Here is a 25,695-nt window from a genome sequence, read left to right on the forward strand (position 1 = left end):
TCTCGCTATTTTTGAGCCGCTCAACGTAAAAATAATGAAGGGAAGATGCCAAAACGAATCTTTTCAGTCATATTTTCTCAAATCTGGAAGGCAATCGATTCGCAAGTCATCAAAAGTAATTAAAATTCCGGAGACAACATTTGAGCCTTGGAAAGGTTTCAAAAATTCAAGCAATGCATACATGTACCGACATCAACTGATTCTGTTCCGCTGCATGGTCCTGCCGAATCGGCTCTTGGGTGTCCCGTTTCTGCACCGACCTTAAGTTCAGATAATTCGATTGAAGCCATTCTATTGAATTACGTCATGCAAGAGTCAGATCTCAATACATCTAAGAGACGACGAGTCTGCATAGGAGCAGAGGTCATAACAACTGCGGGAGCCTCGAGAGATTGAGGAAAAAAACTATTCTTTTTCGACTGGTCGCTCTTTTGATTTTGTTAAGTTCCTTCTTGGTAAACCAATTCTTGCTTACTTACTCTCCTCGTGAAATATCTCTCAGGATTTCATCTGTGTCACAATGTTTTGTGGAGTCCGCAGTAGGCACGACTTCCAGCTACAACACTCAGGCGGATTTCTCTGCTGCAGTTGTCGGCTTTTCTTAAAGACTGCACTTTCATGACACCTTCAAGCGCAATGTTAAACAGGAGGCAGGAAAGACCGCACCGTGTTGAAGTCCGTTACGTGTTTAAAACAGGTTTAAGACCGCACTCGAAATCTTTACACAGCATCATCAGTTGGATCAGCTTCCCAGAAAAGCCATTCTCGTCCATGATCTTCCATAGCTCTTTCCGGTCAATTGTATTTAATGCGGCTTTGAAATCGATGAATCTGCCGCGTGAAATTCTGGTCCGTTGTTGACCGGTCTTCTACTATCATGTAAACGACATCAGTGCTTTACTCGACGCTAAGCTTAATTTTAACCTGAACCGCTCATCTATCATTTCCAAGGCAACTCGACAGCTCTGTTTTGTTGGTAAAACAGACCGTTAATTTAAGGATCCGTACTGTTAAAAGGCTTTATACTGCTTGGAAAATGCGTGTTTGATTTGCTCCCCTTATCAACTTGCTTGGACGTTAAGGGGAAATGGTGCTGAAGCCAGAAATGGCCGACTTCGAGCCACCATCTTGAATTTTCAGAATCACTTGGAAATAGATAATGCGTTCACTGCTTTTCATCCAGCTACAATCTAGCAAAGAACAGCCGGCCGAAAATCTCCTCCATCTCATTCACATGTTTGCCCTCGTAGTATTGCTTGACAATAAATTTCCGCAGATTTTATTCCTTGGAGGCTTCAAGGGCCGTCGCACCGTGCAACGTTCCATAGACAAAAATCAAAAAAGTGGATTTCTTATTGAACCAATTCTATATGCTGATATGTTTTATACATGTTTGAGACACACTGTAATGATATTATTCACCTCATAAGTTCACCCATACGATTATGAAACGCATCTACTGTGAAGTGGTTTCAACTATTCAAGTGACACGTTATTTTTAAAAAAAAAATCCCAGTTTCCAAATTAATTTTTCAATAAACTCTATATCTTTTCAAGTTAAAACCAAAATAACAACGGTAGAGGTATGTAACTACTACATTTCAAATGTAACTATTGAGACATAACGTAGCGCATGTGGAAGTTAAAGGCTTCTTGGTGGTGCTTCTTTATGATAAGAGAAAAAAGATACTTTCGATTTAAAATCGATCGTCAAAAAAAGTACCCAAAAGTACTTCTCTGAATTTGACTTTTTCCACTTATTTGTAATATCCTTCAAACTTTGGAAGCGATTGCCATTGCTCAAGTTTGCTCTTTCAACCGGTATTCGCATTTTCGAATGATACCTCTGGAACCAAGAGTGAGCAATTCATCGTACATCTGTCCCTTATTTTTATGTATAACACCCTGGATTAATGATGTCTAAATTTTTTGCAACAGTAAACCATATATAAAAATAATTGAAAGGGAATTAAATAAAAAATAATAGTAAAAACTACTTTTTATGGCGTTAAGGTCACTTATTCATCGCTATAAATAATTTGAATATGCTTTTCGAGCCTTTTATCTCTAAATGGATAATATTCTTGTAAAATTATCATTTTATGCTTCTGTACAAAAAAATGGCGTTTGAGACATATTTGCGATTATGAATTTGGCATTCGTCAATCATGCAAATAGTAGCTCTCATCGGTACTAACATTTTTCGTGTCACACCAATGGAACAAAATACTAGAATGGCTGTTTTGATTTTTGTCCCGCGTACCCATACATTCAACGCACTGTGCGTCGTCGTCTGCCATCTAATCGCCTAACTCTTCCAATAACCAAAAATAACCAAACAAATATCACAAAACAAAGTTTACTCCCTTAATAAGTCAAATAAAGAAATAGTCCTAAATTTAACCAGGAAATCACAAACGTATTTTGATAAAATGTATGCCAAAATATATAAGCCCTCGAAGAAAATTACTCTTAAATTTGAAAAGTTTTTCTACTCCAGGAAAAATAATCATTTGAGAAATTGTCACCAAATTAAGTTGAAAACCACTTTGAAAAGCTTTCCCGAAAATATCAGAAAGGTTGGAAAAAAAATTAATCCTAAATAATTTTTAAAAACGCTTATAAACCAACAAATATAAAGGACCGATTTTTTACCGCAGTCTTATGCAAAAACCTGCCGAAGACGTTCGATGCCCTAAATGATTCTTAACAAGAATCGCTGAAAACGTGTTTGAAGGCTTGAAAAAAAAAGTTCAACAGTAAAAAAACGCCTCGAAGAAAGATCTCAGCAAATGATTCAAATGATTCTCTCGAAGGATTTCTTCAACCCAGTCTCAAAGCACATAAGAACACTCACACTTCAATGGTTGCAATGTCACTTATATAATTTGTCATGTTTCCTCAATTTGTCTGTCTCCACCAGCGTCGCTGCTCCGAAGTGGCCGTACATGTACGATGTGCCGGCTGGGGCTATTGGTCCTCCGGGTAGTGGATCTGCCCCAGGTCCCGGCAGAGATTCTGGTTGGTGAATGCCGTGTTGTAGTTGAACGATCCGTAGCCAGGTGCGTATTGAGTGTAGGCCGTCGGGAAGATTAGCTCCGGATTCGCTGGAAAAGTACAAAAGTGTCTAAGACCAATCTGTTGTGGGTGGAATTTCGAAAAGCCTACCTGCAAATTGGTCAGTATTCTGCAAGAAAGCCGAATAATTGGAAGAACAGGCAATGTGCGGGTTGAGGATTGCGGTTTCCGATGGTTCGCCGGCGCCTCCTCCACCGTTACCGCCACCACCACTGTAACTGCCCGTTTCGTAGCTAGCGGTCGAAAAGCTCTGGTTGTTGTTCATGTCGCTCAGGAATTCGATTGATTGGGCCAGTGGGGAAGCTTCCGCTCGCTTAACCCCAACGGCAGCGGCGGCTGCCGCAGCAGCAGCCGCCGATGAAGCTAACATTTCGCTGGTGATGATCTTCTCGTAGCCGCTTGGTGGTTTCCCTAGATCCGAAGGGTGCTGCGGATGATGATGGTGCTGTGGTTGCTGTTGCGCTTGGTGCTTACGACCGGAGCTGTCGTCTTCGATGATCACTCCCACGGAGAGGGCGTCCTCTGGTCGATGATATTTGAGCGGCTTTTCACCTGCTTAAAAAATATGAGACAAATCAGAAAAGATTGTCGCTGACGGAAGAATAACAAACGACGAACCCCGAATGGTGAAGCTGGTTTGATTGTCCGAATTATCCTCGCTGGACATCGCCATCGAGTTTGCGAAATCTACTCCACCAATGTACATCTCGTTGCCTTTGTCCTGTTCGTGTGCTTTCAGGCTTTCGTGCATCATCTCCGGTAAGTCTTTGTGTTCCTGAAGAGGAAGTTAGAAAATCAAGATTGAAACCTTACGAAATGGGTGACTAATTTACCGATTGATTCCAGCCGTGTGGGTTCAGTACCTTGTCACGTTTAATGCACCCCAGAATGCCGGATTTCATATCTAAAAGAGGAAATATAATGTGATGAATCAAATAAAACTGAGGGTTTCAACGAAAGCTTTAGTGCTAACCGGGATCTTCCTTGATTTTGCGTCGCTTGGAGCTACTACCAGAAAGGGATTTTTGCGATAATCCTAGCAGACCATTGATGCTGTACGAGGCCGAGGCAACGTTATCTGAAGGTTGCTGTTGCGCACTCTTCATCATATTTTCCGGTTCAGCGGACATCGATTGATTCATGCATTCCTGGCCGGCTCCCGACTGGGACTGTGTTGTTGGGCCTGCCGACGGTTGGGGCTGCTGTTGCTGTGGTTGTCCCTGACCGCGGGACATGCCCCGTGGGCTGCCATCCAGGCCGGAATCCATTCGAGAGCTGTACTTTGCCTTCTCGGCTGCCTTGTTGCGGACGATTCTACGGAAGAGGAGCAATATGAATTATAAAACTTAAAGGGAAGACGGAACATTTTTTATTTTTTGTTTTATTGTGCGGTTTTGATGTTTTTTGACACTTTGTACATTTGGATATATTTGACTTTTATTAATGTGAAATTTTCTTTTCATAGACATATCAACAGGGCCGGATTTAGACGCTGGGAGGCCCGGGGCAAATTTGTCTGTGAGGCCCTCCTTTCTTAGAATATTTAGAGGTAACGTTCTGGAAGGTGACGAGCAAAAAAAAAAGGTCGCCCCAGGATTAGGGGGGCCCCTTGAATCGGGAGGCCCGGGGCATTTGCCCCCTTTGCCCCCCCCTCAAATCCGGGCCTGCATATCAGGCTATATTTATTCATTTTTTTACATATTTTGGTATTTCCCTGGCATCTGTTGAAGCATTTTAATTTATTTCTCATTTTTGTCATATCGTTGACATTATTTCTACATTGTAATTTCTGTTTTTTGATTATTGTTTTAGTTTTTTCGACATATTTTCTTATAGCGCTGACACTTTTCGATTTTTTTAGTCATTTCGGCATTGGTTGGTAAATCGCTGGGCAGTGACTCTAGTTGTATGCTGGCAGGGAAGGTAGAAGTGGGTTGACCTCCTCGGAGAAGAGCTCTGACTTTCTGAGCGTCTGGTTCCCAGACTAGGGGCTGCCTACGATAGCGTCTGACCCGGAGCGAGTGACAAAATTAAGAAACGTTTTGTCTCGAACGCTATAAGAAGCCCCATCAAGAAACTTAGAAGCGTGGCCATAGCAGGGCAACCTAACTAAACAATTGCACTACGAACAATCAATAAAATATAACTTGGACCATTCGGCATAGATCTAGACATAGAAAAGCGGACTGGAAACTCGGAATTTGGAACTGCAAGTCGCTGCATTTTGTTGGCGAAGATAAAGTGCTGCTTCAGCATCTCGATCCCCACAATTGCGGCATCGTGCCTCTGCAGGAGATTTGTCGCAAAGATAAGAAGGTGCGAAAAGTTCGTGGTGGCATTTCACACACTACAAAACCGTTCTGCTCGACCAAACCTCCGGCAGTTGCACAACCTGCAAGCTGTCTAGAATTAAGCGCGCTTACTTGACGAGGCACTGCCTTCCATTGAGGAACTATGTGCTTCGACCATGGATCGGACAAGCTATGCTCGGCCATCGGAGCGGCCCCAACCTCGGCACTAGGTGAGGTAACGTCGAGCCGACAAACTGACTGGTTTTACGGGGAATGTCAGCAAGGGATGGAGAGAATGAAAAAGCTTGGAAAAACTATCTAATCATCGCCACAAGAGAGAACACGGCCAAATATCGAGCCCTGGGCGGTCAACAGGTGGTAGTAGTTTTGCAATGAGCACCTCAACAGCGGAGCAGCAGAAAAAGACAGAAGGGAAGTTAACCTTGGAGTAATACGAGAGTAGTGTCTCAGTTCCCGATACCCTGGAGACCAAACGTAAAACTAGGTCACTTATGAACAACAGACAGACTTACTAGCTGTAAAGCAATCAACCAATCGTAGGACAAGCTCGCATGCGATCTTCCGTCCGTCAAAAAAAGGCCAGTATTCAACGAGGTAAATAATAAAAAGATTTTATGTTTCTAGTTTGAAAAAATGAGAGGAAAATGTCAAACATTCCGAAAAAAACTAAAAATTGGTGTATTCGAAGACTGCAATTAGAAAGCCACTCGGCAGAGGAGGTTACTTAAAGCTCGTCATCTATCCTTAACTCCCCGATGCAGGTGGAATCAGACGAAAGATTGTCCTGTGAGAACCCAACAGATTGAGCACCATTCGCTCCAAGTGCAATAAATAAATGGCAAGTACGGGACAAAAGAGCGTACAAGGCTCGAAATGGTTGTAGAAGACCATACTACATGAGCGGAGGGCTACAGTTCAGATGAAGCGCGAGAACTAATTAAAAACCGTTCAATGGGATTCTAAACCCAAACAGGTGTGGTCAACTAGAAACTACTCGAAGACCGAGACCACTCGACATATCCAACACTAGTGATGGTATTCCTAATTTAAGAAAGAAAAGGGAGTACAAACGCTTTACTGCTAGACGTTATTCGGTTAGTACAAGATTGGAGGCAAAAAAGCAAAGCCTTGGTGCTACATTCCGATTCGTAACTCGACCTTCTGTTTATTACCGTGCTGAATCGAAACCCGTACAGTATCGAAATCCGTACACCTTGACGTTTTTCTTCAATTTTAAGCATTATAAAAATAAAAATTCATATGATAGTTACATGTACATGTCCGTTGAGCTGTTGGCCTTCTGTTAAATTAAACTATGCGTCAGTAGGCCATGAAATAAAAATAATAAAAATAAAAAATCAATCGTGTATCGGTTTCAGTTGTCACTTCGTTGTATCGTTAGAGAATTTACTAAGACGTTCTTCAGATGAAAACGTTTTTCGAGTGGGATATACGTGTTTTACTCTGTGAATCTTCTTGAAATTGATGGAAAAGGTAAGTCTTCGTCATTTTCGAGCTGTATATTGTCTGGTGAATAGTGTAAATTGTATTTATTCAACAAAAACTGTGCCGTACGGATTTTGATTCTTGTTAATTGCTTGAATCGAAATCCGTACAGCGTGTGTATCATGCATTTATTGTTGAACTTTCTTCTTGTTTTCAGCATATAATGGAAGAAAACAAGTATAAATATACGGCAAACAATTTCGAAGGAGCTGCGACTGAGGTGCGCTAGGGAAAGTCGTACCGGGAAGCTTCGAAAGGTTCCGGCGTTCCGGTTGCTACAATAAGGGGTGCCGCAACGAAACGCCACGAAAAATTGCACTATTTCAGCTGATATAAAAAGTTAAGAAAACCATGTGAAACTTTAGGAACAAATTGATCCTCAAAATATATTTATTCGTAAATTTAAAGATAAATTATAAATAAAAGATGTTCATTTATGTACTTCTATATCTATACGGATTTTGATTTATTTCTGTATGGACTCTAATCCAGTCTATATCGCGTGTGTGCGGATTTCGATTCAAAAGTGTACGGGTTTTGATTCAGACAAAAAACTGTGTACGGATTTCGATTCAAAACATGTTCTATTAAAACATGATTTTTTCGAGTTTCAGAGTGATTTTAATCATTTTGCTTGAAAATAGTGATAAAATATAAGTAGACTTATAAGTAAACATGTCAGTTTAAAGCAATATGTGATTTCTTGATTTTATATTGAGCGTCGAAGATTATCATGTGCTTAGGTGTACGGATTTCGGTCAAGCACGGTATACACAGACTTCGCTTCAACTGTTTAGTGTACAAGACAATTGCACTGCGATTCTTCTGGCACTAACAGTCTTCTCCCGAACTGAGACTCGAACCTACGACGACTGGCTTGTTAAGCAAGCTACATACCACGGGACCAGCTGGGAGATTGAGAGGCACCGGGGACCTAAAATGAATCAGCTGACAGACCTAATTGTCTTTCAACCTACAGTGAAAAGCTGAAAAACATCAGGGTAGGAATCCTTCCAAAAAACTACCCAAGAACTAAACTCTCTGCAACTAATTTTGAATTAATAGAGCAGTCCGTCCTAGAAAAGGTTATGGGACAGAGCAGGAATCGAAGCTTGTAAAGCTGAAGCTTAAGTCGGGCTTTATGGTTATCGGATCAGACCTGTGCGCCGACCATATCACCGGCGGCGGTGGCGTAGAAAACATTTTACCTCGGCGGCGATCGGCGCGCCGGCGTGTATCGGCGTGACACTAATTACCACTTATAAAATATTGCGCATGATGTTGCTTTTGTACTCTCATGTTCGATTTTTTTAATTGAACGTTCATAAATAAAAATGTGTCAGAGTTGTAAGAATGTCCAAAATAGAAATAAAATTGGTAAGATATCAAGTTAACAAACAATTGAATAACCAGAAAATAATAAACCAAGCAGAGAAAGTACAAACAAGTGTAAATCCCAAAAAAAAATCATCAACGAGCCCATAGCAAAAAATTACATGGAATACTGTTCCCAGAGACGTTCAATTTAGGAAAAAAGATAGATAGTTTTTTGATATGCTGATTTCGATTAACCGTAGACCTTTGGGAAAATTCGATAAATCTTACGTTAGAGAGTCGTTTTTAACTTTCATATATTTTGTTAGGTTACCCATGGAATAACTGAAAAAATGGGAAACTCTTTTCAATCGAATAGAGTTCTTCGGTAAACACCATAGTTTCTTCATTTTCTGAGAGGACTGGGAGCACGTTCTGAAGTATCAACGCGTTTTCCAATCGGTCGTGTTTATTTCAATATTTCAGTGTGGTTTGGAGTTAAATTCCTATTCAACAGTTAAATCCAGCCGCGTGTGAGTGAGAAGAAAAATTTGAAGAAAAAATCGTGTTCATAACGATCATTTGTTCAGAAAATATTGATATGAAAATACAGTTCAATAAGAAAAATAGCTACAGAGAGTGTGTGCGCACGTATTGTCGCTGCTTTGAGGGTACCGTAATATGTGTTAATGTCCGTACGAAAAATGCTGCGCTGTAGGTAAAGCGCTGGTGTTCTTGCGAAGGATGACTACCTACCGTGTGTAATATATACAAAAATTCCTACATTCAAATCAGATAAGTACTCCATATTTAGTTGATGGGTCTGAAGTTTTGTTCCTATGGAAATATTCTCTTTAAATTACTGTTTTTTCCCCGTGGCAATGATGCTCATTATCCCTGGTTGTATTAGTGATGTCGTTGCCTGTGGTGAGACTTATAAACACGCTAATGTTCGTATGCACCATTACACAAAATGTTTGATACTTTCAATCGCAGTAAATAGTTAGTATATTTTATGATTTTTCTGGCTTTTGAGAATTAAACAGTTTTTGAATATTGGTGATGAAATCTTGGGTCAGTTATTGTTGTGCCAAGTAATTGTCCCTGGGGATGGCTCTGAACCGGTCATCCATAACTACGAACAATGATTTGCTAGTGAAGTCGCCTGTTCGTGATGTTTCGATAGACTTCGGTTTCAGTTGCGATAAATTTTGGTTTGCAGCAAGAACTGTTTTTTTTACGTGAGCCGTTTACTCGCTTGCTTCTCTTTTATTGAACCGGTTCATATGTACGGTTCGTATGCCGTTTGCCCATTCATACTTATTTCTCCCAAGCAACACATATTCGCTAAACTTATACTGCATTCTTATTAGAAAAATGTTACCATGACGGTTGGACACAATCGTTATGAAATAACGAAGTAACGTTATTATGTTGTACACTTATATAGTTTTGCCTTTCTCCTAGAAAGGTATAGCAATCAGTGTTGTTTATTAGAATTTATGGTGGAATAGATTAATTGAGTTGTATTTACTGATGTGTCGAGTGCCATGAATTCTTGAACGCACTGACTCTCGCATGACAGGTAATAGAAAGTTCAATGGAGTTGAGTTTGACTTTCGAAGATTATTTAGTCAGCCGGAAATAATCATGATTGGTTTAGTTTTGTCAATAATTTTAAGACTTTTGATTAGTATGTACATCTACACCTGATGTTTGCACCTAAAACTTATGCATCACTTTTTCGATTTTCCTAGCTTTTGGGCTGTTCATGTTTTGTATACTATGTCCCAATAATGACTAGGTCGGCATTTTGTTAACAAACTTAAGACTATATATTGGACAGTATGGAAATTTACATTTTTAAATTATTAAGGCTTTGTATGCATGAAACTTTGCCAATTTTTCTATTTAATAGGCAACATTCGCATCGACAACTAAGAGAGAATCGGCGTGAAATGTCGTGTAGGAGGAAATAGAGCGGTCGTGCATAGTGCTTCAATGTAAACCGCGTTTCCGGCTCGGGAGAATTTTACTTATATGAACGTTTTCGGAATATAATGATTTCGAGGGGTATACCCAGATACTTGTTCATGTCTCACTGTGACTGTTTAACCGAAGATTTCGTCCGGTCGATAAATATCGCGATTAACGAAAACGCGCATACCTTCCAAAGAATCGCGTCGGCCGACGTGCGTTCGTTTCTTCGAAAGTACTCGGGATTGACAAATAGCTGATTGCTACGAGTAACATAGGCTACATCGTGTGCATCGTACGCAGAGGATCGCGACGTTTGGCAAGAAATATACTCATGGTTAGTTTTCGTGATAAGCGCACAACATTGTTATATTCTGTTTTCCAGATGTGTTTTTCGCGGGATCGTATCGCTTTTTTTAGAACAGACAAAGTGTGTACGAGAAACGTCGTTGGTCGATCTGTTAGGTAGAAAATGTCCGGTTGACCGAACCCCTAGAGACTCTGCGTCGATGCCTTCATGAGGTCGAATTATCTACAGATAGATCAACATCGTGCAATTGATTCCGGTGTAAAGAGGATCACCTTGCGAGGAGATATCATATCATTTGAAGTTGTCCCAATTCGATCAAAGGTCCAGTATCCTTGCGTACGATTTATTGTTGCGGTGTTACATTGTTAAACTGAATAAGTTCGAATCGCATTATGAACATCGTGGCGGATATAATGAACCTGTTCGCGCGATACTTGTTCTAAAGAACCCGACACTCGAAACCGCATCGTTTACCAAAACGAACCCTGCTGTGTACCTTGCCCTTTCTCCAACACCCCAGTGATTTCTCGTGGAAGTGCAGAGGTGTTCTCGGCTTCCAATAAGCGTGTGTCACGTCAACATTTTCCTATACAAATTCCTATTTTGACCTGCATTCGGATGCGGCCGGCGCTGGTATTGCCTAATATAAAGATTAAGGTCACCAGTTTTTACACATTGAGGATGCATGTTGGTCCCAAGCATCATCTGTTGGTTCTCTGTGTAATTACAGCTGATCTGGCAATAACGGAGTAGCAACCGCAGGCGGTCAATCATGCTCATGCTCATGCTCAAACACCACAGTTTCTTCATTTTCTATTGCGACTTTTGGGATAAAACTGACCAGAGGTGAAGCATTAAGTCCTCCTCGGGTAATTGTGATTGTGACGCGGTGTTGGTAGGAGCAACGAGGTTTCGTTAAGACTCCTCCCTCTTGACAAAATAAGTCTTTCTTATAATAAAACTGTTCTGAGGAATATTAATCCTCTCCAGGGAATTGTAGTTGGCGGTATGGGCACGAGAAACGAGGTTTCGATAAGGTTCCTTCATCTTGACATAATGGCCAGAGGTGTAGTCTCACTCCTGGGAATTGTAATTTGGCAATATTGGTACACACTTAAAACTGGATCTCGAGCTCGGCCAAAAAACATCCGAGTTCACTCGGCAACTTTGGATTCAACCGGTATTTCAGCAAAAAAATGCCGGTTGCCGACAGTTGTCAGATCATTTTGCCGAGACTTCGTCCAAAAAACTAAGCTTGACGACCTCGTCTTTATTTTTTGCCGAATTTATCGTTAAACATTGTTGATGCCGAGGTCAGCAAAAACATTACTGGTATCTCGGCACAAATTTCACTCGTTGCCGTGTTTCGGCAATACAGCTGTCATTCTCATGAACGAGTTGCCGCCATTTTTCTTAGTGCAAATTTATGCGTGTTACGGGTGAGCAAACAGGAATCGGATACAAGTTTGGCTGAAATTTGTGCAAATTACAAGTGTTTACAATCCGGTAGCAGAAAAAAATGTAGAACAGTTTGGGGGGAAGTGGCTGGAACTTAAAAAGTGTAGTTTCAAATCGTGTGAATACAATATTTTATTTGTTTCAGGGATAGGCATTAGACGTAATTTTAGATTAGATGTTTAGCTCAATGCCCTACTGGCGAGCAAGATAAAGATAAGTATTCAAGATTTAGTATGAATAAATTTCTTTACTTACTAAAACTCATCGAGCTTATAATTTATCTTTTGAAAGAAAACTACCTGATTCACAGCAAAACTATTTTCTGCGATTGGATTCCACTGAAAAAAACGGCTCTTTACTGTGCCGAACATTCAGCTTATATAACCGAAAGGTCGTTAGACTGGTTTGCCGCTTCTCGACTGGATTTGCCGAGAGCACAGTCAACTGTGTACCGCGATTCTCGGCATAAAATGACATCTGTCAAATATTGGTTTTCCGAGATTCTCGGCAAAAGAGATTCAGCCGAGATGGTTGCCGAGCACTCGGCTGTCCAAATCTCGGCACAAACAATGCCGAGATTCGGCAAAAATTTTTAAGTGTGTAGAATAGTAAGAGGCTCGTTATAGTAGAGCAGTAAGCTTGAAACGAAAGGGTAAACTTTCTCACACAAGCACGGATATAAATGAAAAGCGTACATTTAGTGCCAATAATATGAAGTGCGGAGTACAGAAAACACCTGGCCAATGTCACAATAGATCAAATGTCTCTGGTCGCAGTGATGAGTCCGCACAGAGGAAAAAAATAAAAATTAACGAGAAATCAACAAAAAATATAGTCGTGCTTAAAAATGTTGACGAAAAAACTATCTACAAAAATGTCTGTTTCAGCGCAATTCCCGCATTTGACTCCAAAAAAAATTTGTATTCTAAAGAAAAATTACCAAATAATTAATGAAAAAACACTAGTCATTTTTCATAAATTTTTTGAACATTTTAAGACTGCTCATACGTTTGCATAAAAATAAAAAATACATTTGCATAAAAAATAAAAAATAAATGTTATGACAACTGAAACAATTGTCTCGAAGCAAACTGACGAAGCAAATCACTGAAAATGACATTGATATTTTTGATTTCATTCGATAAAAAAGTCTGAATATTTATTGTCAAATATTGTATCAAACTTCCACAAATTAAAATAATTTACACTTAGGTACATTCGTAAATACACGCTCAGGAGAGGGAAAATACTTAACGAAGTATTACACTGCGTGAGGCCACCATGCAAAATTGCATTACGTAGGGGTGAAGGGGAATTGAGAATTTCCAAATTCCGCATTACCTAATACCTATACGAGTGTTCCCTTATCGGCTGTGATTTGCGGTATTTCTATAACCAGGAAAAAATCCAGCATACACAATCACTATCGGCGCGGTAAAGATTTTCTCGGCGGCGCACCAAAAATTTCTTCGGCGGCGCGCCGAGTCCAAATCATCGGCGGCGGCGGCGTGCGTAAAAGTGTCGGCGGCGGCGGCGCGGCGTGGCGGCGCACAGGACTATATCGGATGCCAGGGTAAATATACAGCGGACTGGCTTGATAAACCTTGAGAAACAGCTGAACTGATGGTGCTGGATGAAAAAAAAATATCCTGCACCATAAATATTCCTCATATTTTTAACACGCTCAGCTAAAGCTGTTAGTGGACGACGCTTCTATGCGTAAAACTACTGCTTGGAGACTTGAACTGAACTTTACGTTTGGACAAATCTTCGCCAAGAAGGTTGGGGTCAACCAGTGCTTTCGAAAAGAAGTGCCCGAACGCGAAACCAGAATAATATCTGACAAGGAAGAAAGGCAACGTCGAGGAGGAAAAAGACACGAATCGGAACGGGAAGAAAAAGTAAGATCTCATGGAACGGGATAAAATAAACTGAGATTCGAGAAAAAAGGTGAGCCCAATCTCCCTTAAAAAGTCACTTAACAGTGAAGTTAAAGAGGGCAGGGATTTGGGGAATCGAATAAGAACCCGAACACATCAATGAAAACAAATACAAAATTTCACCATGCCAAAGGAGCCACTGGAACCCTCTGCCAAATATTCCCCAAAGAAAATATAGACGTAGCTCTCTTATAACAGCCTTCGGCAAATAAAAACAGAATACGTGGGATCCTCAATAATACCGGTGAGCTGATATTTGATGATGCGCAGCTATTCTGGTAAGTGCTTTGACTGATGTCACTCCAATTACAAAATTTATCAACTGAGACTTTGCGACCATGCAGATAGATGTTCCATCGATTAGAGAAAAGGCTAGCTTAGCATCGCCTCGGTGTTCTCCTGGGGAACAAGAAGGAGGCCCTTCCTAGAGAAGTAAAGGAACTAATCAACTACTGCGAACAAAACAACAAACAGTTCTTCATAAGATGTGATGCAAGCTCTCATCACACTGTTTGGCGAAGTAAAGGGTGATTTTTTTGCTATTTGGTTTTTCGTGTTTTCAGATTTGACAGTTCACGCGGGCATTCTGACAGCTGTCAAATTCTAATGTACTCAGTTTGGTTTGCCAATTCACCATGAACAGACTTACGCCTAAACAATGCTTACAAATAATCGAATTTTATAACCAAAATTCGTTCTCTGTGAAAAATGAGTTTCGCGCATTACGAACATTTTATGGTAGTCATTATCGACCTACTAAGCAAGCTATTTAAGCTATTGTGACAAAATTTCAAACCAGTTTTACTCTGTTGGACATAAACCCACCAACACGTATACATAGAGTGCGTACAGAAGAAAATATTGCTGCCGTATCAGCCAGTGTAGTGGAAGATCGTGAAATGTCAATTCGACGCCGTTCGCAGCAATTGGGCTTGTGTTATTCGACTACATGGAAGATTTTACGAAAGGATCTTGGTGTAAAACCTTACAGAATACAGCTCGTACAAGAATTGAAGCCGAACGACTTGTCGCAGCGTCGAATTTTTGCTGAATGGGCCTTAGAACAACCACTTTTTTACCGAAAAATTGCGTTCAGTGACGAAGCTCATTTCTGGTTAAATGGGTATGTTAATAAGCAAAATTGCCGCATTTGGATCGAAGAGCAACCAGAGGCAATACAAGAATCGCCAATGCACCCAGAAAAATGCACGGTTTGGTGCGGTTTACACGCTGGAGGCATCATTGGTCCGTACTTCTTCAAAGATAATCAAAATCGCAACGTTACGGTCAATGGCGCTCGCTATCGCGCGATGATTTCTGATTTTTTTTTGCAAGAAATGGAAGAGCTGGGTCTTGTTGACATGTGGTTTCGGCAAGACGGAGCAATGTGCCACACATCGCGCGAATCAATGGACATATTGCGGAATGAGGTGGTTGATCTCACGAAATGGACCGGTAAATTGGCCGCCTAGATCATGCGATTTAACACCGCTAGATTATTTTTGTGGGGCTACGTTGAGTCTCTCGTCTATGCGAATAAGCCAACAACAATTCCAGCCTTGGAAGACAACATTACACGCTTTATTCGCGAGATACCAGCCGAAATGCTCGAAAAATTGGACTTTTCGTATGGACCAGTTAAAACGTAGCCGTGGCCAACATTTGAATGAAATTATCTTTAAAAGTAAATGGCATAAACCAATTTATCGGCTCAAATGCAGATTCCATACAGTTTTGTAATTTTTATGGCATATATCAAGAATCTTGATATATCTTGAATAAATCTTGATTCAAGATGGCTTGACAAAATAATTGTTTTTAATTCTTTTATCACCAATATTTAGTGGTTAATTTGTGAGTTCGAAATCCAATTTGTGGTAATTTGTGGTTAAGTGGTTTCCGAGAAATTTTCAAAAAACTGAGTCAAGCCATCTTGAAACATGATTTTGCTCCAAATGAATCGGACAACGATGATATAGATCAATCGAGAGCTCTTAATTTGTGGTTTACGAAAATGTAATTTTAAGGTCATAATTACTAGTGTTTGTACAGAAAGTACGCTTTCCTTTGAAAGTACATTTTCGTTACCGGTATCCCCTTTGACAACAAATTTACACATATCCATTCTGCGCCTGTTGGGCTACCTGTAGTAGCAAGTGTGTTGGCTAAGTTCACCGAATCTCAATACTTACCATATTTCCCACACGCACGCTCAGTATAGCAATGACAAACACCGCAAACAGCCAACGCCACTAGCGGCCAGCAGCGTCATCAACAAATAAACAAAACGTAGAACTACGTGAACAATGAAACACAAATTTCTGTACAAACACTAATAATTATGACTTTAAAATTTACATTTTCGTGAACCACAAATTAAGAGTTTTCGATTGATCTATATATCATCGTTGTTCGATTCATTTGAAGAAAAATCATGTTTAAGATGGCTTGACTCAGTTTCTTGAAAATTTCTTGGAAACTACTTAACCACAAATTACCACAAATTGGATTTCGAACTCACAAATTAACCACTAAATATTGGTGATAAAAGAATAGAAAAAAATTACTTTGTCAAGCCATCTTGATATATGCATTCTTATGCGTTTTTATTTTAAAACCACATTCTTAAGAAATCACTCTTTAGTATTAGCATTAGCATTAACAGCTGCACAACTTCGTAGGTGGTATCAGCAACAATACTCTGTTTACGAGAACAAATTACCCTCGTTCGTGAGCAGAAACATGAAATTTGGGATCTAATCAAATGTTGCTGAACAAAGGTCACATGTCTTCAGAGAATTGTTACCGCCCTGGCCACGTCCCTGCAACTGTTGGGGAACGGAAAATGAATGTTAGTCCAACATTTACATAAGAGAACCGCAGAGAACTCTACGTGCCCTAATGAATGTTACGTGAGATGGGAAATTTTAGTAGTAAAGGGAGACCCTGGGATACATCTGTTAGATGTTGCGGGTCGATAATTGATTATATTATAGGTATGAATTTTGAGAGCTACGAAGAGCTGCAGCTATTGTGATTTACCGACTTTTTAGTTTAACTTGTATTTTATCAGTTGAACTTTTAGATTATTTATATAGCAATTTTACTGTTTTATGTTTTGTGGTTATACGTCGTACTCAAATTACGTAACGCCAAACCCTAGATTTCAGACCCCTGTCTCCCTATGTAACGATTAGTAACGTTCGATATGACCCCCCCCCCCCTAAAATTATGTAACGCTGGACAAACTGCCCCCCCCCCCTTCCAAATTAGAAATTTTGAGCAAACATAACAGTTATGTAATGATCTCAACTAACCCCCCCCCCTCCCCCTATGTAACAATAAGTAACGTGGACTCAACCACTCCCCCCCCCCTGCACCCCTTCATGCGTTACGTAGTTTGTGTACGACGCTTTATGGGTGTACGAATACGTAGAGTTAAGACTCTTAATAATTTTGCTATACGCTTATTTTTCTCCACCGGTTTGACGTAACTTTCATTAGTAGCAATTCAATCTTTAGTCAGCCAGCCTAAAGGGGCTTCACCACTTAGTTGAACATTGTCAAATAAGACCTACGCAACCCAAGTCCAATGTTCTCCGAAACGTAAACCCGAAACTCTAAAAATATGTGCTAAGTGACGCATTCGTATGAACGAGACCTCCTTTGTTTATTTACAAACATTTTGGTAAATAATTAGTTTATTCTTCCTCTACCCTCAACCAAAAATACATACGAAACAGATCTGTATGAATCTACCTCTACACGTCGATGATCAAAGCAAAAAATACAACGCCGCCTATATGTTAAAAAAAAAACAATTGCAGTTGAGCATATAGTATGACAACGCAAACAACTCGAAGATCGATGAGAAAGTTCGTTTTTCGTTGATTTTTCAGTGTAAGAAATTACATCATAGCTTAAGTGTTCGAAATTTGATGCAATACGGTACCTACTTCTCGGTCAAAACTCAGGCGAATTTTCTACAGAATACAAGAAACATAACGGGAAATTTGGCAACAAGGAGAGCTCAGAATTCGTGACGGCTCACTTTGCTTCTACAGAGACGGTTCTAAAATGAGCGGTTCCGCAGGAGCAGGATTCACAGGGCCAGGAATTAATCAGTTTTTTTCTTATGAGACATTGGCCAACAGTATTCCAGGCGGAAATATACGCAGAATGCGCGAAAATAAATTACCGACACGCAAATATCTGAATTGTCTGCCATAGTCAGGCAGCACTCAAAGCCCTGAATTTTCCTTTTTGCCACTCTAAGTTTATGATGGAATACATCACAAAAAAACAGGGTATTTCATACTTGGTTCCTGGTCACTGAGAAGACTGACTCACCAGCCAGACAAGGGTCATCCACTTCCTGGGCCACAGAACCATCCCGTGGAGTCTCAGCTAGCACCTTAACCCTCTATTACCCAATGCCGCCTTTAGACGGGCTTCAGTTAAACCTCTAAAACCTCTAATATAAAGATTCATAGTGATTTTACCGAAGTCCGTCTAAAAACTAACTTGGGTAGGTACTAGAGGGTTAGTAACTGAACTCGATGAATGGGAAATAGCAACTATCAAAGCAAACTGGGATATCACAAGCGGGCTTCGACAATCGAAAAAAAAAATCATAAAACCAAATAGCGAGAAGAGTTTCGTTCTTCTTACGCTCAATAAGAAAGACCTGAAGACATTCACATATCTTATCACAAGGCACTGTCCAAGCAAGTGCGTTGCCTAACTGGGATAAATGGTCAATGTAGCAAGAACATAAACTCGCTAATTGGTAATGAACATGCACGTACACACTTAGTGTAATTTGGGGCATACCACAATAGATCACATAATGGTCGCTTGGTTCAGTCTCCTACAAGGAAAAAAATGACGGACTATTGACAAACGGTAAAAGGTGAAACGGCACTCCACTGTAATATCCAGGTTTGGAGAGAAAAAGGGACTACCGGAGGAATTGATAGAACTAGTTGTATACCCAATCAATGAAAAGGGCGATCGACTACAATGCAGCATCTATCGTGGCATGATGTTGAACCACACCGCCTACAAAGTTCACTCCTAGATTCTGCTCCGCCGTCTATCTACTTTAGCAAAAAAAGTCGTAGGTTAGTACCAAGCGAGCTTCACGCAAGCACGCACTACTACGGATCAAATCTTCACTCTCCGGCTGATTCTTCAAAAACACCGGGAATACAAAGTGCCCACACATCACGACTTCTTGGACTTCAAAGTAACGTATGATACAGTCAATATATTCGAAGTTATGGCAAATAGGCTACAATGAGCCGGTAATATGCGGTAAAATCAGTTATCTCTAAGGACTCCACCGGCACCAGAAACAGAGAGGCCCAACGTGCTAGAGGGCAAATGTTGAGACACTTAGGAAATTGGCTGCTGAAGTTAGTAGGTATATTTTTTGTCATGTTATTGAAATTGTCTTTTTTTTATTTATTTGGGTCATTTTTGAACTATTTATTTTAATTTTTTGACCGTTTTCTAGAGTTTTCGAATATTATTTTGATTTTTTCACAATTTGCTGGGGTATGGTTTGAAGAGTTTATGCATATGATTTTTGGATTGCTTGACTTCTTCCAACCTTTTTAAAGTTTTGTGCACTTTGACATACTTAAAACGTTTTCAATTCATTTTTTATTGTATTACTTTGCGTTATAGGCAATTTTCTCGCACTTCCAGATTCTGTTGGACGAATGTTTTTTTTTTACTTTGACATTTTTTGTACTATGTACTCACCTGTTAATTGACGACACACTGGGGACATTGTCGTGTACGCAAATGCCATCGGCTAGCAGCTTGTCGCGTATTTCCCATGCAAACATGGTCGGATTCTGCAGCTTGTAGGCAGCTATTGCATCAACCACCGGTGGAGTGGCCACCTTCGGCTTCGAGCCTCCGATAACGCCAGCTTTAAAACTGCCCGTTTCATAATATCTAAGAAATCACGAAAGTCAATTCAACAATCTAAGATTTGTTCGAGCAAAAAAAAACCAACCTGGACAAAATTTTGGACACACAACCGTGACTGACGCGCAGCTGCCTTGAGATGTCACACGGCCGGATGCCATTGTGGGCCAACTCGACGATACGCTGCCGCACCAGATCCGGCAAAGGACGCCCATTCACGAAGACACCCCCGAGCTGGTTTACCCCACCGTGACCTGTTGCCGTTATACATTTTTGTTTTTTAGAACAAAAAAAGCACAATTACAATGCAAAGGGGAAGAAAGTTTCGATTAGTTTGGCAAAGCAAAAAACCAACTGTGAATTGTTTTGACATAAGCTGTAATTCAAAAAAAATCATATAAATGCAAGCGAACATATAGAAAATCTGATAATCATTAGTAATATAACATATAGTGTGGCCTCCCTTACATATGATGAATAAAATAAACGATAACGGAGTAAATGAAAAAAGAAAAAGTCGACGGCTAGAAATAAAAAGGTCAAAAAATTATTATAATGAAACATACACACAAAGCGCAATAGACAAGATGTTTCATTACAAAAGCTCGAAATCGAATGTAAAATTATGCGGCAGCGGAAGTGAGGTTGAACCCCAATCGTACACACACGAGAAAAAAAAATAAAGACCCGAACTAATATGAATAAATCAACATGTGCCCTCCCTTCGACCGCGGGCCCCTCGACGCTAGGACCGATCGTCGAATGACAATGGCAACAAGGAATTGCCTGGAAAAAGGGGGATTTAAATTTCGAACCTTCGTTGACCACAACAGCCACGGTGTCGCAGGCTCATGTCTATGCTGCCATGAGTGGTAGGCAGCATAATGGACCGCTCGCTCGAGAAAAAAAATCACAGGAAGGTTGTATGCGAAGCCACGACCGCAAGGTTGAAGTAGAATACTTTTACAAGAAAGATAACCTGGCTGCTTGCGTGTCAGTCATTTTTTCTAGTAAATAAATGTTGACCGTTCATTGGCAGTATTGTAATTTCTTTTTGTTTGATATTTTGAATGAAGTTCATTGGATATTTTTAAATTTTGTGCAAATGAAAAGTTGAAGTGCTGCCGAATTGTTATATGAACATTTAATACGACATCAATAAACGGGAACGGAACAAAGGCTACGGTTATGCAGAACGCGAATGCCGGCGCGATGCGATTCGCCTTACCGTGGTGAAATGTACAGCTCTTTTTAAGGCGAAGTAGAGCTATACATTTCAACACATTTCGTCTTGCCGAATCGCATCGCGCCGTTGTTTGCGTTCTGCATGACCGTAGCCAAACACTAAGCGACGCAAACACGTAATAATAGTCAGTGTAAGTATATAGATGAAGATAATTAACTTTGGATTATAGCGCAAAACGAGAAAATATTAACTCTTCAAATACTCATTTGTGTTCTTCAAATTTCAGTTGTTCAATTTAATATCCGATGAAATGTCTGTTTATTATCTGATGAAGCTCTTATATAGGCCAAATGATGCATTCCCAATTTACTAGGACCATAACTCTGCCGACCGTGCTTGGAAAAGCGCGGTATAACGACCAATCAGAGGTCGAATTTTGTGTTTTGACAAGGCTTAAGAATTTTCAATAGTACAATAGTTTGAATGATAAAATTGCAATTTCATGCATTTGGTAGGAATCTTAGAAGATTTTCTAATCGATTGCTGCAAAAACGAAGGAAATCTATCGAAAACTAACCGATTTATTAGCATTTGAAATTGGACATATTTCTCACTTTTTTCAGTTTTAGATTTTCATTTCACATCCCTATGTAGCCGAACTTCCTGAGAGAAGTATTCTACTTCAAAAAATTAAACAAACAGGAAAGCGCCGCCAGAAGCCGGGAAAATGATTCCCCCTTCGCCAAGAAGAGACGATCGTCGACAGAAGGTCGAAGGAAGCGCTTACAAACCGCTCTCTCGTCACACCCGACAGCAGACAGTGTATATTGCTAGTAAACATAAGTCAAAAGAGGACTTGCAGAAAACGACAATAACCTCCTTCTGAGCTACTCTGGCTGTGCTGTGTCCTCCCCGGAGTGCCTATGCTACGAACCAGCCCATGTGTGGTTGTGGATTCATACGAGAAACGGTTTTTTCTGTTCGGTTTAATGTTTCTTCGTTTCGAAGGTGCCACACAGTCAGGTTGCACTATCGCGATTGAGATCTACCGCGCGCACTCCAGGTACTTCACTTAACACACACACACGCTGTGTGTGTGCTGTCACTGTATGTGTGTTCATGTGCGTGCAAAGATCGGTTTAATTGATGGGCTGTGGCTGACGATCAAGCCGTCGCGTCGGCACACCACGGATGTTCAAGCGCCCTGCATCGCAGGCGGATTTGATATTTAAAAGGGTCCAAAGACCGAGGCCCGTTTCGGTTGACAACCCGCATTCGTGGTGACCGAAATATACAGATTTCGGTCAGCGACCGAGAGCTGGGTAAAATGCCGTACTAAACGAGTCAGGATGAATCTCAAGCCTAATTAAGTTGAGTTTGAGCGTGGTGCCTATCTGAACTTTCGACTAATTAAAATAAAATAATAAATAGCCTCACTTCTTTTTCGGTTAGACTATACAAAAGTAGTTTTGCGAATAATTGCTTTGCTTCGATGTAAGTTTCTAAGTTATTTTAAGTTTTGATCAAAGGGAACATTCAGAAGCTCTCAATATATAAATTAATGATTTTGTAGCGATTGGGAAAAAATTTCCACTATTGTAAGCAAGAAGAGAAAATCGTCTGCTTATCACATGAAGACCTTTTTCTTCTACGGAAATGCTTGTGCCATCACAAAACAATGACTTTGTGCATCCCGCGAGAAAATCAGGAAGATCTGAAACAAATATATTGCACTGGACTGGACCCAAAACTAAACCTTGAGGTAAACCGATAAGACGCAGTCCTACATTAATTAAGTAAGTTTTGAAAATTAAAAATGCATCAAGATAAACTTGTAAATCGAGTATCAGTCAAGTCTGCTTTAAAGTTGTAGTACCGTTTTTTGGATTTTTTTTTCATTTCCGCGATTTTTATTCCGCGACATTTTTATTAAAATAGAACAACGAGAACTTTATTGTGCACCTAATATTGTATTAACGTTAGGGGCCATCCACATACCACGTGGACAGCTTTGTGGGGGGAGGGTTTGGCTAATGTCCACGGTCCATACAATTTTTTTAGAATTTATATGGACAGTTGTCCACGGAGGCGTAAGGGGGGGGGGGGGGGGTTCAAAATCGTTAAAAATCTGTCCACGTGGCCCCTTAGACATCTATCTGGAAGTTGGGCGCCCTAATTTGAAAATCTAGTAATTCAACCATGGAAAAAGAGGTTAGGGTTTGGGCAGTCGTTTTTTCAACCGAACAGAAATTCTTTTGCCGTTGAGTTTATGTAACAAAAACTTACATCGACTCTTAAGGTGACTCTTACTGGAAACTGACTAGCAGTTGATTTTAGCTTCGCAGGGCTGAACAGGCGACTTATTCGATCGCAGCTTCCCACAGTAGACTGACCAACCGGCGGACCGCAGCACTGAATAGCATTGCTGAACATGTACGGACATGTTAGTAATATTGTCCGGATTTTTCTCTTTCGACATTATTGAAAGTCTAGTATTGTTTAATAATACATGAAGTTGTATGCTGGGTTGTAGCTAACCTAGTATAAGTTTTACCCGTTTGATGTCAAACAATTTTCAATCTGAGAAATTCCGCTTGAATCATTCTGGTCTCCAATTCCAAAATGTTTCGTTTAGTTTGCTGTTTCCTGAGAAAGGACAGTTTTGAACTCAGCGCTAAATTGATAAATAAAATTGCAAGAAATACTAGCGTTACAGTTCCGTCTACTTTTTATTTCGATGGATTATTTTGATAGTACTACCATAGTCCAACGCGGTCGTGGCTTAGATACGACTCTTCTACTTTTTCTTTAATCTTTTCCGTCCTTTACAGCGTTCCTTTGCTATTCTGAGACTTGTTTGGGATTATTTTCTTCTTTTTTGTTCTTCAGACACGTTTTTCGCCATTCTAGACTAAAATTTGTGTCATTTAGGTACTTCTTTATTTTCTTTTTTAAAAATATTGACGACACTTGGAAGCAAATTGATTATGCCTTCTTTCCCGTGTTCTTCGGGAGTAGAACAGCTTGGATATTCAGCAGAACATCTCTCTGGGTAAAAGTGGCGCAAGATAAAAGCTTCTTTAACTCCTCACTGATTAGTATTACCAACTGTAGATGACGCTGGAAGATTCTCGTTTTGTTACCTCTAGCAGTGTTCCCTACCAATTCCAACATTTCTACAGCAAGGTACTCTATTACGGGTACCAGATCGAAAGTTTTAAGCATTTTATAAGGCAACCCATTACCAAAACCATTCGAAAAAATGTGGTCAGAAAATGAGACTTTAAAAGTTTCCCAGTTAAATGGTGTATGCAGTTGTAAGACAGCGTGGGCGGAAATAAAAAATTGTTTCATAAATTACTTGTTCTATCATTATAAGCAACGTTATGCTGAACGACAGAAAAATAATACTCAAATTGAATAATTTTGAGGCGCTAGAAATTGCCAGTGGAATATTCCTTCACACACTGCAAGCAAGTAAGCAACACATATTGCAAGCGAACACACGCTACCAACACACGCACAACTAACCACTAGCAGTGTTCACTCGGCTAAAAACGATCACGCCAGATCCAGCCCCAATCACTAACATGTCCGAAAATGTACAGCAGTCCTATGGACATGCCTGTATGACGGTGTTTCCCACACAGACGGGAGATCAAAAATCTAGCGCCGAGGAAAGTGTTACAGCAAAACTATACAAATAAATTATATTTGAAATCACCGCCTGCTGCGCTGCGACTTGCCGAAGCTCTGCTTACTGCTGGTTGATCCACTTCGCTGTAAATCATTCTCTTGCAATAGTGATCATATTAAAACTAAATTTATGCATGCTAACTTTTACACGTGAGCAAAAGAACAACAACAACAATCGTTTACAAAGTCAAATAGATTGTGTGCTTTGGCTGTTTTGAGGACGAAAGGTAGTGATGGTTGTTTTGATTTATACTAACACTGAGAGTTGTGCCTAATATTTGACCATGTTTTCAGCTGATTTGTCGAAATATGCGTTTAACAATGCTCTGCGTTTTTTAATTTTACAAACGTCACAAAATCAAAATATTTCGCATTTTGGTAGACGCAAAGTTAGAAAAATCCGAGGGAAACTGACTCAGGTTTAGCATTCGAGAGTGGACAACTCATTTTAACCCTTTTTAATTATTTTTACATATGATTTTCTAACATCCAAACTATTCTTTGATTTTATTTGATTTGTCGTTTTCAATAATTCTTAGATTTTCAATGCAGGTTTTAATACTTTTCTGATATTTTTGGACTATTTTGTGATACACTTTAACGTTTATTCAACATTTTCTTTACATCTCTCAATAAATCCTTTTTTTTAGTCGTGTTATTCTCATTTAAAAACCCTTTTAAATTTTTTTTATTTTTTTTTTATTTTTTTTTTTAATTTTTTAAATTTTTTTTAATTTGTTTTTTATATTTTTTTTTTTATTTTTTTTAAGACTTATTTTTAAAACAAATTTTCACGTTGTGAATATTTTGTTTTTATTTGTGGAATTCATTTGACATATTTTGTACATCTTTTATTTTTCAGATATATTCGAAAGTTTTTAGTTTATTGATGTTTTAATTTCCTGTTTTACGTTTATTCACGACACCTTTCTAACCTCTGCAGACTTGAATATATTTTTTTTCCTCGATTACTTCTTT

General features: G+C 39.7%; 1 protein-coding gene across 2 annotated transcripts in view; it reads right to left on the minus strand.

Moving 5' to 3' along the window:
* Positions 1 to 2,859: 2,859 nt before the first annotated feature.
* Positions 2,860 to 25,695, minus strand: part of LOC129726977 (paired box protein Pax-6) — a 53,153-nt gene continuing 30,317 nt past the window's right edge. Inside the window, exons 3-9 of one of the 2 annotated variants that reach the window (XM_055684305.1) lie at positions 19,924 to 20,089; positions 19,665 to 19,862; positions 4,052 to 4,392; positions 3,912 to 3,982; positions 3,697 to 3,853; positions 3,169 to 3,633; positions 2,860 to 3,107 (exon numbers count right to left, since the gene is read on the minus strand). In XM_055684305.1, the coding sequence (XP_055540280.1) occupies positions 2,971 to 3,107; positions 3,169 to 3,633; positions 3,697 to 3,853; positions 3,912 to 3,982; positions 4,052 to 4,392; positions 19,665 to 19,862; positions 19,924 to 20,089 (1,535 nt within the window). In that variant the 3' untranslated portion in view covers positions 2,860 to 2,970. The remainder of the gene's footprint in view (positions 3,108 to 3,168; positions 3,634 to 3,696; positions 3,854 to 3,911; positions 3,983 to 4,051; positions 4,393 to 19,664; positions 19,863 to 19,923; positions 20,090 to 25,695) is intronic. The other variant, XM_055684312.1, reaches the window with a different exon arrangement.

This window comes from Wyeomyia smithii, chromosome 1, assembly GCF_029784165.1.
Source record: "Wyeomyia smithii strain HCP4-BCI-WySm-NY-G18 chromosome 1, ASM2978416v1, whole genome shotgun sequence".
Classification (NCBI taxonomy): Eukaryota; Metazoa; Arthropoda; class Insecta; order Diptera; family Culicidae; genus Wyeomyia; species Wyeomyia smithii.